Source organism: Barbus barbus (genome assembly GCF_936440315.1).
Source record: "Barbus barbus genome assembly, chromosome: 2".
Classification (NCBI taxonomy): domain Eukaryota; kingdom Metazoa; phylum Chordata; class Actinopteri; order Cypriniformes; family Cyprinidae; genus Barbus; species Barbus barbus.
In genome coordinates, this window is record NC_136730.1 from 40,705,151 (window position 1) to 40,722,299 (window position 17,149).

Here is a 17,149-nt window from a genome sequence, read left to right on the forward strand (position 1 = left end):
GGACCACAAAACCATACCATAACCATATTAATAAATAAGCTTTCCAGTGATGTATGGTTTGTTAGGATCGGACAATATTTGTCTGAGATGCAGCTATTTGAAAATCTGGAATCTGAGGGTACGAAAAAATCAAAATATTGAGAAAATCGCCTTTAAAGTTGTCCAAATGAAGTTCTTAGCAATGCATATTACTACTCAAAAATTAAGTTTTGATATATTTACGCTAAGAAATTTGCAAAATATTTTCATGGAACATGATCTTTACTTAATATCCTAATGATTTTTGTCATAAAAGAAAAATCTATAATTTTGACCCATACAATGTATTTTTGGCTATTGCTACAAATATACCCCAGCGACTTAAGACTGCTTTTGTGGTCCAGGGTCACATATTTAAGAAAAATATGTTATGTTTATATATTAAATATATTTATATATAATATAAAATATCAGAATATACATATATAAATGTATATGCATGTAAATATTTTCTAAATATATACTGTATGTGTGTGTATTTATATATACATAATAAATATACACAGTACACACACATATATTACATAAACGAAAACTTTTATTTTGGATGCGATTAATCGCGATTAATCGTTTGACAGCACTAGTTATTATCAAATATTGAATGCAATTAGTTTTTTTTAATCAACTTGTTTTGTTTTAGCATAGGTTATCACAGGTTTTTTATTTCTTTTTGAAACTGATTGTTCATAGGCTTCATTGATCTGAGCCTATGCTCCTCAGTTTTTGATGATACATTGCCAGAATTAACCACAAATAATGTTATTTCACTGGAAAACTGAAATGCATAAGCTCAGATCATTGAGGCCTATGACCAAACGGTTACAAAAAGTAATGCAGAACCTTTGCTAATCGAATGAAAACAAGTGGACACAAAGATTGAGACCAAGATTTGGAGAAAATATAGCATAACAAGTGATCTACAAACTATTTTTAAAAGGTCAGTCATGTTTGATTGGGAACACCAATTAGGTAAAGGATTTTCAGCACAGCACAAGGGTTAAATAGATAGCAGAGTCCACAACTATGACCATCATGGCACAGAGGAACGAAATTGTTGGAATCACTTTAAGAATTTTTTTCAGATGATTAAAAACAACAGCCAATCAAAATCCATCCTGCTTTAAAGAATGCTTCTGATAAAGAGAATGTTATCATCCATTGGTGTGGACACTAATATAGTTATTGGTCCCACTATATATTGTGTCCCTAATACCTGTGTACTTGTATAGTAACTAGATGTGTGCGTAGTATGTAACCACAGTGTAAGTACACATTGGTACATAGTATCTACAGCTGTAATATTTCTGTAACTACACACATGTAACAACCCTCAGAATGGTATTTGTAAGTACAAATGTGTAACAGGACATTGGTAGCAACACTTTTTTCACTTCGCCAAGTACTTGTGTAACAGGAATTATATAACTACGTTTTGTAACAACAGTATGTATAAGAGTACTTGAAACAATTTGATCCAGGGGGTGGAGATGGGTAGGTTTAGGGGTGGAAATGGGATCCATTAGAGCTGTAGATACTATGTACCAATATGTACTTACACAGTGGTTACATACTACGTACAAATCTAGTTACTATGCAAGTACACATGTATTAGGGACACTTGATATAAAGTGGGACCGAATATTCTCCTCCTCACTGAATGTAACAGAGATCAGTTACTACCGTAACTGCCGGAAATTTTTTTTGTTTTGTTTTATGTAGGACATAAATCTTCCACCTCAGATATGGCTGCAGAGCTGTACTTCTTCTTTTTCACTGACGTTTAGGTATCGTCAGTGGAAAGATTAATTCTCCTTGGAGAGTTTGGTATTTGAGATTTATCGGGGAGCTCACATATATTTTAGGTTCCTGACAGGTATGCGCTGTTTTCGAAGAACAAAACTTGAATAACAGCAAATAATGTGAGTTTATAGCCTAAATATTGGATCATCTTGCTCACAAGAACAGGGAAAGCATTGCAAGAATTTTTTAATCATCTTGCTGTGGTAATGTAGCACTGCTATATTGTGCAAAGACAACAAGTGTTATAAAAGCTCTTCACATTTTCAGGATAGTTTGTCATGACTTGTTCTCATGTGTGGCGCCGAGATCAATGGAGATGTCTCAGATGAGCTGTAAGACAAACAAAAATAGAAGATTGCCTGGACACCCTAATTGCTTTCATATTACTTTGTGGGTGCTCTCATCGCCTTCACGAAGAACTACGACAGACAGGAGAGACGCCAGTGATTACTTGAGTTATGCTTTTTGTTATTACATCTACACTAAGAATAGCTGGAGATGTAATTGCACAGACACGGACAGTTTTACCATAAATCTGTTCTTGTTTTTGATTTCTATTTTTCTGACTCAGTGAAATTGTCACATCTTTTTATGAAGTTGCTGAAATGTAAACGGCAAGTGATGCAACAAACTAGAATGTTCCCTTTATGAACTAAATGTTCTACACTGCAAAGTGAACACAACAGTAATAAAGCTGTCTAGTTGTTCACCGCATTACGCAACCTAGTTTAATCTAGTTTTGTTGTGCATGTTACTTTCTTACAATGTAGATATGGTGTAAAATTTATATGTAATTACAGTTATTTAGGGCTATTATTGGCCTTGTGACAAGAGGGTTTCACTAAAGTCCCTCATGCCAAGGGTTTTCAAACTTTCTTACAATTTTAGGTAAACTGCGAGTGCTAAGGGGTTCATGGAAACATTCATGGAAAAAAAAGTGTAAAAAATTTAAAAAATAAATAATACAAATTTTTATATTATGCATAAAAAATGTGATAAAAAATGAAAATTAGATTTAAAAATTAATATGAGTAAATACATAACAGTATAATATTATAATAAGTAGAAAAATAATGTAACTTAATGTTACTATCAGGTAACTTAAAATATTTTCCATATTGTATTTAAGACATATCATACTATATAGATACCTTACGACTCATTCTTTATAATAATCGAGAACGAAATCATCAGAATTTGCAAATATTTATTTGGTAGATCAATCGGATTCATTCATAAAAGGTACTAATAAAGAAGTAATATATGAATCATAAAGAAGAGCATCAGAATAAGCAAATATTTATTTGATAAATGAATCAGATTACGTCACAAAAAGGAAGGAAAACATCAAGATATGCAAATGCTGTGTGCATTCCTTTAGGATCTCTGATAGCTGCGAGTGTCATGGGAATAAATCACACACATCGACGCTGTCAAATGTTTGTGACATCCGTTCCTGCTTCCTTGAATCATCACATTGCTTTTGTTTAAAAGCTAGATGACATTTATTGTTTTTTCCCCAAGTGTTATAATATGTAGACAATATATTTGTCATCCAAACATGTGCATGACCTCAGGCGTCTGGACTCTGGCTCCATCTGTTTGAGGTCGGCAGCTTTGTGTACTGCAGTGTGTGACAGATGTGGAAGAAGACGGAGCCATGGTACCACATCCCTCCTTCGCAAAGCTGGCGATCCCAGCGGAGCTAGCCTGATTTTACGCAACTTCTCGGAAAATCAGAGAGCTGTTAACACACATTTGTTGTGCATTCTTTGGGTGTTTGCTGTTGACGACCGTTGACATAAAGGACACCTCCCGGTTTGATTTCAGCCGTAAAAATGGAGCCCGAGTCAGTGCTCTTGAACTGTACTTATCTCGCCAGACAGTAAATACAATAGACCTTATCGTTTTTAAAACAAGCTCATAACAAGCCCATTAATAAGGCTAATTTACAGAGTCTCGTTTCTTGTGCTGTGCGTTTCGTCCAGCTGCGGCGGGTTCTGGAGCTGAATGTTGTGCAAGCCCAGCAGAGGTCTGGCATGCGATGAAGTGGAGATGCACTATGGCATCCCAGTCATTTCCTGTGCCGCAGGGTTGTGGGCCAGCTCTGGCCTGCTTTATCGGCGGGGGGGCCCTTGCAAACACTTACTCACCCTGTCAGTCACACGCACATTTGTTTTATGCTGTGCTGGAGTGAATGGAAGCAGATCAGAGCTTTGGATGTCCATTCTGCAGACTGCAGGAACAGTACAGTACAGCAGCCGTTTGCTGAAGGTGCTCTGTAATAATTCATTTCAGTTCAGCGCTGTCAAATACAGACTGAACTGAATGTGAAACCATCCCTCCGCTGTAAACAAACTCTTTTTACACTGTATACATACGATACACTGAGAAATCTGAAAAGTTTTTTCTTTGTTCTTTGATGTGCATGAATGTATCAGTTATATAGACTTCTTATGTCATTATTATCATAAACGTTTGAATATTTATTTGTATTATACCAAATTCCATTATTATATTATATTATATAAACTGCGTAGTTCTCCAAGAAGATAAATATTATTTTGTTATTTTGTTGTCATAGTGCATGTTACATGTTAAATTCCCCCAAATGTTCTTCTGTGGGGGGCTATGTTGGTATGTGTATTAGTCTTATACTAGGTGACATGAACTAAAGAGTTTAAGTTAAGTTAATTGCAGCTTTTTGAATGAAAATCGTCAGCAAAAATGTGTAATCGTGACAGCCCTAATGTTGCATGTGAATTGACAGCATGACATAAAACCACTTTAGTTCTTATGGGATTATAAGAACTAAAAAATAAAATAATGGGAAATAACATGAAGATGAATTCACAATGTCAGTTTTCATTTCAGGGTGAAATATCCCTCTGAAGTAAACTTGTTATCTGCACATTCAGACGAGTTCTGTGACTGACAGATAATCCTGTGCAAGTCTAGGTCTAGGTGAACCACCTGCTGATTTCATTTCTTTTCCTCATTTGTCTGCAGTTGTTTTGCCACCGCTGCTTGTGAACTCTAGAGCAGGAGATCCATTGTGCTCAGTTCTTTTTCTTGGAAAAAGAGCATTCAGTGGATGATATCTGACTTTCACTTTGACTCTGTGAAAGCTACAAAAAATGTGCTGGGAAGTTGTGAAGTGCATCATTCCCATGTTTAACAAGTGCAGCTTCCCCAGGATGCCTTCCCATGAGGCCAGGTAAACAGGAGGAGGATATCTGTTTGACTCAGCCTCACTGACTTAACAAACGACTGAGATAGGATACGTTTTTGCAATAAAAGTATAAAAAACAAAAAAAAATTTTTTTTTTTAGAAAATGTGTAATGCTTGGTTGCCCGTATCAAAGCAGTCACACTTTTAGGTTGTTGATGGTTGCTGTGTGGTTGCTAAGGTTTTCTGGGTGGTTGCTAGGGTGCTGTTTGGGTGTTCTGGCTGATTGTTGGGGGTTCCTTACTGTATCGATTCAAAAGTGTGTGGCTCTGGTCTCTCTTTCAGCATCAGTGTGTGGGATTTGTTTTGTCACTTCGCAAGCATAAATTTTTAATTTGATTGCTTGGAAAAGAAAACAAGCATCATTTGGTGTACGTTAATAATTATGATTGTTTAATGGTTTTGAAAAACGACTCTTATGCTCAAGGCTGCAGTTATTTTATCAAATTTTTTTTGCTAATTTTTATTTTATTTATTAATTTTTTTGTGGAAACCGTGGATTTAGTGTGTCCTTGCTCAATTATTAATAATTGTTGAGAACAGGTTTTGCTAATTTTTATTTTATTTTTATTTTATTTTATTTTTTTTGTGGAAACCGTGGATTTAGTGTGTCCTTGCTCAATTATTAATAATTGTTGAGAACAGGTTTTGCTAATATTTTGTTTGTGGAAACCTTGGTACAATTTTTTTTTTAAGTTGAACCATGGATTTAGTGTGTCCTTGCTAATTACAAATATTAATCACAGGAAGAAATTACACTTTAAAATTGACTAAAATAGAAAACAGTTCCTTTAAATTTATATAATATTTCACAGTATATAAAATAAATTTTTACTGTATTTTTTGATAATATAAATGCAGCCTTTGTGAGCATGTCTCATTTCAAAAACATAAAAAACTTTATTACTTTTGATCAGTAGTGTATCATCCATGTACGTAGCTCAAGTTCAAGTTTGAAACCATGAGGAATAGTAGTAGCATGTATTTTTATACATTTAAATTGATCACAAATTCTGTTTTTGAGAAAAGCAACTTTGTCGTGAAGCCATTCCTAGAAAGCATTTAAAATAAAACTTTTGGTGTAGAGGAAGTAGACGTGTTCCCCTTCCTGACTCAGTGTGCGAGTTCAGCTATTTGTGTGAAACAGGATGCAAATGAGTCACATCATGTGACTGCAGATCCCATAGCAGACTGAACTATAGGGAACGATGTGTCTCATTCCACGTGCACTTCCATAGACACCATTCAGACGACTCACACTTGTGCAGCAGCACGTATAGTTTGTGATGAGTCACAGTCACTCAACATCCTCCCTCCTTCCTGGATGTGCTGTCCTGCAGCTGGCAAACAACACTTTACTGACCAGTCTTGACCTCTTGGTAATAATTTACATCATGAGTAACATGTCTCATTACTGGCATTTAAGTGTTTGATTGTGATTACTGTACATACAGTACTTGTACACCTTGAGGATGTGCCATATGGTGTCATTGACAGTGCCCTCCATAAGTATTGGAACAGTAAAGACAAAATTGTTCTGTTGGCTGTGGAGTCAAGACACATACAAATATGATTAAAAGATGAATATGAGACAAAACTACAGAATGTCACATTTTATTATTGGGTGATTCAACACAGATGTTTTACCAGCTAAGAAGTTCAGCACTTTTAGAGTTTCATCCCTCTATCTGATGTGAGCATAAGTATTGGAGCAGTTGCCTCACAGGTCTTTCTAAGTGATCAGCTGTGTCCTGTTGCATTAATTCTTCAGATATTAAAAGCAGGGAATGTCATATCAGTTATATCCATTACTTCTGTATTCTGAATCTTGCATTTGATGATGACACACAAACCAGGATGAAGACGAGGGATCTGACTTTGAGAGAAAAGCAAGCAATTTGGATGCTAAAAGAAAAGAGGAAGTCAATTAGTATGGAAGCATATGTGTAGCTAAATTCAATTTGCAATGTAATATGTAAAATGGCAATGTATTTTTGTATTTAAATTTATATTTTCCCATACATATGTGCAACATTTAGTGCAAAATGAAAATGAAAATTCAATTATATCATTTAAAATTGCCATTTTCTACACTAGTTTTAATATGCAAATTAAAAACATATTTTAAAGCTTTATAAGTTGCAAAATGAAAATGCATTACCCAAATTGATTAGATGCATTTTGAAACTCTTTTGAAACTCTCATTGCATTTTGCTACAATTATCATGCGGTCTCACGATGACAATGCAATCCCAAGTGTCCTACCCCTAAGTCTAAATGCATTTAGGAAAACCAGCATTTAAATGATCATTTAACTACAGTTTTTACTTGGACATGTTAAACATATATAATCAAATTGGGTAATACATTTTCATTTTGCAACTTATAAAGCTTTAAAATATGTTTTTAATTTGCATATTAAAACTAGTGTAGAAAATGGCAATTTTAAATTATATAATTTAATTTTCATTTTGCACTAAATTTTGCACATATGAATGGGAAAATGTAAATTTAAATACAGAATTACATTGCCATTTGACATGTTATATTGCAAATTGAATTTAGCTACACATATGCTTCCATAAATTAGAGCTCTAGCAAAAACAAAGGGCATGGAGAAATCAAGAGTTTGGAAACCACCAGAGACACCAGCAACCAACAACTACCTCATCGGCTGAGAAAACAACAGTAGTTGATGACAGACAAATCATAAAAGCTGTGAAAATTAACCCTAAAAGACATGTCTGTGAAATCACCAACAACTTCCAGAAAGCTGGGGTGATGCTCTGACAATCTACTGTCCTCAGGAGACTTTGACACAGAATTACAGATGCTACACAGCAAGATGCAAACCTCTGACCAGCACCAAAAATATTAGAGTTTGAAAAAAGCACAAAGGTGAGCCAGAACAGTTTTGGAACTGTGTTTATGGACCGATGAGACAAAGATGAACCTTTATCTAAGTGATGGGGAAGCAAAAATGTGGAGAAAAAAAGGGAACTACAATGATCCCAAGCATACAGCCTCATCTGTAAAGCATGGTGGAGGTGGTGTCATGGCATGGGCATGCATGGCTGTCTCTGGAACAGGCCCTCTCAACTTTACTGATGACTTAATGTATGATGACAGTAGCAGAATGAATTTGGAAGGGTACAAAACCATCTTGGCTACCAATATTCAAGAAAATGCCACCAGATTCATTGGGAAGTGCTTCATATTGCATCAGGACAATGACCCAAAACACCCTGCCAGTTCAGTCAAGGAATTTATAAGGGCAAAGAAATGGAAAGTCTTAGATTGCCCAAGTCAATCTCCAGATTTAAATCCGATTGAACATGAATTTCACCAGCTGAAGAGGAGAGTAAAGGCAGAAACTCCCCAAAACACACAACAATTGGAATTGGCTGCATTAAAGGCTGGGAAAAGTATTTCAAAGGATGAGAGCAAGAGTCTGGTGATGTCTATGGGTCACAGACTCACTGCTGTGATTGTGCGTAAGAGATCTGCAACTAAATAATAGCTTTTAATCTTTTATATCTGCCTTATGTTCAACTGTCCCAATACTTATGCTCACATCAATGAGTGGGATGAACTCTAAAAGTGCTGTTCTTTTTATTTAGTAAAACATGTATGTGTTGGAACGGCTAATAATAAAATGTGACATTCTGTAGTTTTGTCTCATATTCTTCTTGTAATCATTTTTGCAAATGTCTTGACTCCACAGCCAACAGAGCAATTTTGTCTTTACTGTTCCAATACTTATGGAGGGCACTGTATGTGACCCTGGACCACAAAACCAGTCTTAAGTCGCTGGGGTATATTTGTAGCAATAGCCAAAAATACATTGTATGGGTCAAAATGATTGATTTTTCTTTTATGACAAATCGTTAGGATATCATGTAAAGATCATGTTCCATAAAGATATTTTGTAAATTTCCCACTGTAAATATATCAAAACTTAATTTTTGATTGTAATATGCATTGCTAATAACTTCATTTGGACAATTTTAAAGGCTATTTTCTCAATATTCAGATTTTTCACAATGGTCTCAAATGGTAACACTTAACCATTTGTAACATTAAGATTAGGGTACAACGGGGCTGAAGGCCCACCTTAAGAAAAAATGTGCTATTCACTGCGCCTAGAATTGCTGAAAAAATATACACGTTGTATTGAACATTAATGGAGCAACAGATTTTGTGTGAAAATAAATCATTCAAGTGGTTTATTTTGTTTTAAAATCTTATAAATGTATGAGTTTGCAAGAGGGGCCTTTTACTCCACACACGGGGTAAAAGGCACACGGTACTGATACAAATACTTCAGCTAAATTAAATAATGTTAAAGTTAATACTTGTTCAAAACAATCACTTTAGCAAAGTTTGTACTATTTTCTGCTTATTTTGAAAAATAAAAGAATAAATTTTTGTTCAGTAAATATACTGTCATTAAAATATGTTAATAAAAATATATTTTAAAATTCAGAAACAAAAACGTTTTAATAAGTAAAGATTCTGAAAGTGTTGATGGAGATCCAATATTATCCAGATCTTATAGTGAATAAGTTGAATATATATTTACAGTAGTAACAACAAATTATATTTTATTATATGATATGACTAATATCATGTTTTTAAATATGATGGTTTCATTTAAACATGGTGATTATCTCTAATATGGACACCCAGCATAATATATAATATTTAAAGTCTGAATCTAACCATCAACAAATAGAAAAGTCAGCCATCTATTAATTAATTACTGTGCGCCTTTAGCCTCAACAGCAGGGGTGCTTTTTACCCCAGATACCATACTTTTGCATATTCTTTCGTTAATTAAAAACCATTGCTTTAATTATCTTAAACAAAACTGAAAATCATAAAGACCTTTGTCTCAAAATATATGCATTAATTTTAGCGATTCTCATTTGCTACTTAAATCTACAACATTTAAAAAAAACTAAATCTTAGATTAAGTAAGCACAGAATCAACTTTGCGCTGCTGTGCGCGATCTCATCAAAGATCAGACAAATCTGCACGTGCATCTTGAAAAGCGAATGTATTGGAAAGTTCTATGCCGCATTTTTGTGCCATCTAGTGGTTCAGATGAAAATAATGTCAAAGGTGCATTTTACCCCGGGGCACCGTTGTACCCTAATGTGTTAATTTCAACATTTACTATTACAAATACATTTTAAAAATTTGAAATTTCTTCTTGTTAACATTAGTTAATAAATTCTGAACTAACTTTTAATGATCAATATAATAATTAATATTAATATTTTTGTTCATTTGCAAAGTATGGTTCAGCATTGTTTTTGTTTTTTTTATGGTAATGCATTATTAGTTTTCATTTAGTATCCATTTGAAAAACTATCGGTTTATCAATTGGTATCGGCCAGTGTGCTCCAACCTAATTATCGGTATCTGTAAAATTGGTCGACCTCTGTCTAAGATGTCTGTTTCTTCATTGGAACGAATTTGCTCACCAGTGGATCTACTGCAGTGAATGGGTGCCGTCAGAATGAGAGTCCAAATAATAATTGATGGACTGGAGTGGTGTGGGTTACTTGTGGATTATTGTTATGTTTTCATCAGCTGTTTGGACTCTCATTCTGACGGCACCCATGCAGAGGATCCATTGGCGAGCAAGTGATGTGATGTAATATATTATCTGATATTTTAAGATATATAGTGACTTCTCTGTGATACCATTTCCTGTTTTCATGTGTTTTTTCTATCTGCCTGTTGCGAAACATTATTTTTTTGGCAAAACAAAGTTTTTAATAAAATCAGTAAAGCTGTTTTCTTAAATGATATGAAAGATTATGCCAAACTTCTTAAAGAGGTTTTATTTTCAAGAATTTCATTCATGGTAGACATCCCTTAGACCTGGGTGATCCTGGGACATATCTGGGGACCAAAATATCTTAGACCTGTAAACAACCAATAATCAAACACCACTTACATTTTCTTCAGGAAAATCTAGTCGGAGCAGGATAAGGTCTCCCCACAGAATAATTGGGATCATTTGATGGTAAAGGATTACAGACTTTGCTCCGAGTTCATTTCCAGTGATTTAATTGTGTACAGAAGCTTAGAATGATGGAACGTTCCAGCTCCTCTGGCAAACGACACAATTCATTCCAAACCTGAGAAAGAACTGAAAGAAAAATAGCGCATACTGCACCATCCATGGGGGGTCAGGCACGCAAGATCTGTGCAGGAACTGATGTTTTAGATTTGCCTTTGTCTTTACATTCAGATGTTTATGCCAGGATGGAGAAAAGAGATGGTGACTGGGTTTTGTATAGAAATGTAATTCTGGAGTTGCTTCCAGCAGCTTATATAAGACAATATAGAACGTATAAGTGACAAATTATTGAAAAATAAATGTGCTTTTATTATAGATAAAGATTTTGTTTAACAGAGTGCCACATCATACAATACAAATCGTGAATCAGGGACTTTTCATAAAGCTATAAAACCAAGAGCTGTTTTTTCATTAAAAAGCAGAGTCATCTGGATTTGACTATTTCCAAGATTCTATTAAAATATAATGTCACTCCCATACCAGTTGGTCTTTTTATGCAACAAGTTTTGATTTAATAGCTCTGTTCAGTTTAAATACGACAGTGTCATGTCAGTTAAGAATTTAAAATATGAAATTTCTTCTAAACTGATCATTGGAACTCCCTGAAAACTGGCTTTTCCGATTTACATGATTATATAAAATATTAAAAGCATATGCATGAAAACCACGCCAAAGCATTGGAAACCAACTGAATGGAAGCCAACCCAAAAATAAGCATGACTTCTTTGTTTTTCCATAAACATTATGTTTATCCATATTCATTAAAACAAAAATGCGACGCCTGGACATGCAACCAATACTATGACATATTGTCATGCCTTGTTAATGATACTTATATAATATAGGAAAATAGCAATGATGTCATGTTTTGTGCACAATTGGCCAAAGCTCTTTTTATCATCAGTTTATATACTTCAGTGATATCGTCTAACATCTCCCTGTCTCTGTTTACCCGCAGGACTGCTCCAGCTCAGAGGAATACACTGTAGCCGCTGCATTGCTGCCCCTGACAACGGCCTTCTACCGGGTAAGTAACAGTTGAGGTCAGGCTGACAGCAGGCGTACAGGCAGCTCTAGTTACTGGATTTAATCACAGCACATCAACACTGGCACCAACGTTCATTAAAGCTGGAAGAAGCGAACAATTTCCACCTGTCTCCGTCTGCTCAGTTTAACTCTTAAGGCCCCGATATACTTCAAGAACGAACTGTGTAATCCAGCCAAAACTAAGTTCTTTTGGAGTTCATTATGAGAGTTTGAAAAAGCTTTGAAAAGTCAGTGCAAACTTTCCAAAACACCTTCAAACTACCATTGATCCATGACTGTTATACAATATATTCTCTGGTCCATTTCTTCTGTTCAGTCCGTCGAGATCAGACGTTCACGAGTGAAAACATGAGCACGCTGCAGAGCAACTTTATAGTAAGGATTGTAGTTGGATTGAAAGTGATGCTGACTCTGCTTTTCATGTTTATTTTGTAAAGCTTCTTGCTTTATAGCAATCTATCTATAAAGTGGTATAGATAGTAAATGAACATGACTTGACTGGAGTGCAGACTTGCATAACTGATTCATCCATATCCACATTGTTGTGATCAGATGCTTTCTTAACTGCTGTTTTCTCACCACAGTCATTTTTAATGTTTATTTTGATAGTGAGAGGAAAATGCACAGCACATATTTACATGTTCATATAAACTCTACTCTTGTGTGGCATTGCTTGTTTGTAGGCTGCACATTTTGGCCAATTATTTTGTGATTATATATCAATATGACAAATAATAGTACAACTAATAATAATAACTATTAATATTAAATAAAATAAAAAATAAACAAAATCAGAAATGTTGCTATTGTAATATTTCATTATAGAAAATGTATTTAGGAAAAATAATCAAATGCATTTATTTTCAGAGTGCATCTGTTAAATTACAATACCACTGAAAAATATTTGGTTGGATTTATAATTTTCAGTCAGAAATTGCTGCATCAAGATGTTCACTAACAGTATATCACCGCTCAGGTATTTCAAACTTCCTTTTACTCATAAGTTTGAGTACATTTAGGCTTTGTGATCCACTCCATTCAGCCCATCCCTGAAGAAAACCGCTAAGAAGCGTGACAGTCACTCTAGCCCAGTTCGGTTTCGCTGTGGTACAGTGGGAAAAGGGGGAAGTATGGGTTGCAGGATTTGGAGAGTGTCTTGCTTTCAACACTAATCCATCACGTACCCACATTGTAGTTGTCATAGAGACAGACACAACTGACTGTGTTGCTTTTTAATTGTGGGCTGCTCTGTGATCCGTCTGCTGTGACTCACACTATGCACAGAAGACATGTGATGTAATCAAATATCACGTTGGTGACCCTCATGTTCGTTTGTGGGACAATAGCACTTGTCTAAGCCTTAGACACCTAACTGTAACACTATACATTGTAAATTTTCATGGTCAACGTAACCCAAAATCTTACGATAAGGTTGTTTCTCCCGTCCTGGAATGGATTTAAATTCCTTTGGGATTGGAATGGCCTGCAGGAAGCTATCACTCTAAAAAAATAACGGTTTACGGTTTATCTGAAAGTATTGTCAGAAAGACTGTACTTGAAAAGAACTTGAATTTCATTCCTTGAAGAGGTTAGAAAGAGCTTCAGATCTTGATGTCAGGACATTGCAGGTAGTTGCAAGCACTTGCTAGGGCATTACGGTAGATGGTTGCATATTGGATAGGGCTACATGATTTGGGTGAAAAATCTAATCTAATCAAATTTTTTCAGAAATTGTGGTTGCAATTTAAAATGTTACATTTTACAAGTTCCAGGTTTGCTTTTCTTATTTGCAGCGTTGTGCAATTTGTCCAAATGTTGCAATTATATATCAATAATAATAATCATCATCATCATCATCATTATTGTTGTTGTTTTTGTTACTAATAAATATTAGGCAAAATTGTCCACTATTGTTATATTTCACTCCAGAAAAAATTGAGTATTCAGAAAGTTTAATTTTACAGTACAACTGTAAAAAAAAAAAAAAAATAGTTCTAAATAAATAAATCACAAGTACGGTGTATTTATATCTGTCTTAATTTTTTTTTTTTATTAATTTATTTACTTCTATCTGCACGCATGTAAAAGAACAAAAATGTTCAACACACAGTTCATATATAAGGAATAATTTACGACAGGCCTTTGAATTTTTAAAAAAATAATGCACACATAGTCCAAATGGCCTCAGATGCACTTTTACTGTGAACTTGTACACGTGTGTTAAAGAACAAAATGCTGTGTAACAGTGCTGGATAGTCATGTGTTAAATTTAATACTCAGGGCTAGTAGTTTGTTCACATGCAACTGAGCACCAATAATTAGTTATAGAGATACGTAATCCGAAATGTTTCCACAGTCATTGTTCATTTTAATTGATGAGATGCACCTGCCACAAACCATTATGGAGAGCTGAAGGTTTCGTGCATTGAGGCAAACAATTCAAGTCTTTCATTAAGACATCTGAAAGCTATTTCTTCAAACCTTGAATTTCCTGTTTTTCAGTTATCCAGTTTCACATTTGCCATTTTTATGTAAGAGCCAATCCTGATTAAAGCATTACACTAAAAAGAGCTGACAGTTAGATTTGTGAAGCCCTCATGACAGAGATAAACAGCACGTTCAACCGGAGAGATAAATGAAACCTCGTTTGTTTTGCAGCGTTCCAGAAGGATTCATGCCACTGATTTCACGCGAACCAAAGGCTAAATTATTAAGGTCAACTCAACAAATATTTAATAAATCAATTCTAATTAATTCTGCACTAAAATGCTGTGCAGTGGCTCTAATCTGTGTTCTGGCTATCCTTAGATGATCCCTGTGTCGCACAACAATTAAAACCTCATGCATTTTTCCGTGAGTCTGAGATCCACATGCCCTCCCCTTCACTGCCAGTAGCCTTGTACTAAACCACACTGCATGCTATTGAGGTTTTCAGTGCAGGCTTGGCAGGAGATAAAGGCTTCCCGCCACTCTACTTAAGGATGACCCAACTGAAGTATGGACATGCAGACACACTAGGGCTCAAAGTTGCATTTGCATTCTTGAAGCGCAAGTGTGATCTCTCAATAATAGCACAACAAGCTGCATGATTCAAGGTATCATTCATAGCACAAATGGCTAAATATGAGTAACTGCAATGCTTGTCTTAGCAAACGCCTTTTTTTTGTTGTTTTTACCTTTGGGCCAAAGGGACTCAAAGACTCGACCACAAAGTCAACAAAACAATTCCCACAAAGATCCGCTCCGATCCAACCTCTTTGCCTTGATTTACAACCTAAACCTTTTTCAGGGCTTTTACGCAACCTGAATAACTCTTAGCTCATTGTTTCTTGGCTTGAGAATGATTTTATGCCATGGATACCTCAAAGTCACCTCAAATGGAGATGGACAACTTGATACATCATTGCTTTCCTTGTGAAAAATCATGCGCGCTCACACACGGTCAGGTTTGCCATAGCAGGTCAAAAGGTTTCTCGCAATTGATCAGCATGCATCTCATTTAGCCTTTGAGCTTTGATTCATTCTCTTTCTTCTGGGAAATGCTGAGCCTCAGGGCAGTTAATTGATTTTAGTAAGCAAGGTCGGTGACATACTGTGCTGTCATTCTCAGATCATCACTCAAATAAAGCCTTCCTGCTCATTGAACAGTTAAAGATGGTATGTAAAGACTGTTTACAAGTGTTATTGCTGGGGATACTAGATATGGAAAAAATTGGGTCAGAGTCTGGCTTTTATTATTGCATTTTAGGCTCATTTTCTCTTTATATAAACAAGTTTTGAGCATAAAATAATTTGTTTGCGACGTGACACAATCACAGGCTTTGCAAGCATATTTTATGTATAATAATATCAATTTGGGGCAGGATTTTAGGTCAGTGAGATTTCAATGTGGGTCGAGACCCTGTAAAATGCCACAGTAGTCCAATTAATTCAACTGTCAAAACTTGACACTGACACTTGACACTGCATTTGCATACAATAAATCCAGTCATAAAAATAGAATTTACAGTATAATGCGGAATGTCGTGGAATTTGGTGAATTTTGGCTGAACATATCAAAAGTTGAGCTGTAAACTTAATTAAATTGTGATGTTGTCTGTGAATATTAAAGGGCAAAAAGAAATCTGCTATCAATATATTTAATTCATGTCATTTCATCAGAATTTTTATCACTTCATTTGATTAAAATTATTATATCACTGTATATACACATAGAAATTTAAAGGGTTTGGGTTTTATGACAACCTTTCAAAATAAAAGTTTGGTTTAACTTGAACTTAAAGAAATTGTGAAAGATTAAAAAAAAAGTATTATGTTATTATTATTATATTGAATCATAAATCCAGAAAAAATGTGAGACAACACACCATTTTTGAAAAAAATGTATACATTTAATAGGGCCCTGATATTGTTAATATTAATATTAAAGTTTTATGAATTTAACTGATTAGACAGGCTTTTTAATTATTACAATTTAATTAAAACTAGTGCTGTCAACCGATTAATCGGATCCAAAAGAAAAGCTTTTGTTTGCATAATATATGTGTGTATACTGTGTATATTTATGTATATATAAATACAAACACATGCATGTATATATTTAAGAAAAATATGTTGTTTACATGTGAAAAATATTTATATATAATATAAAATGTAAGAATATAAATGCATATACATGTAAATATTTTCCAAATATATACTGTATGTGTGTGTATTTATATATATACGTAATAAATATACACAGTACACACACATATATTATGTAAACAAAAACTTTTATTTTGAATGTGATTAATCGTTTCACAGCACTAATTAAAACATAAAATGCAGAATTTGGGGAAAATAAACTGGAATTTAGGAATACATCAAATATTATGGATGGATTTTTCAGCCGTTTTGTTATAATGTATGTATGTTCTTGTATTTGTGAGAATATGAG

General features: G+C 34.6%; 1 protein-coding gene across 2 annotated transcripts in view; it reads left to right on the forward strand.

Annotated features, from left to right (window-relative positions):
• LOC306887262 (myotubularin-related protein 13-like) overlaps nucleotides 1-17,149 on the forward strand; it is a 145,351-nt gene that overhangs the window by 83,294 nt on the left and 44,908 nt on the right. For both annotated transcript variants that reach the window (XM_079444880.1, XM_079444881.1), the window contains exon 17: nucleotides 12,122-12,190. In XM_079444880.1, the coding sequence (XP_079301006.1) occupies nucleotides 12,122-12,190 (69 nt within the window). The remainder of the gene's footprint in view (nucleotides 1-12,121; nucleotides 12,191-17,149) is intronic.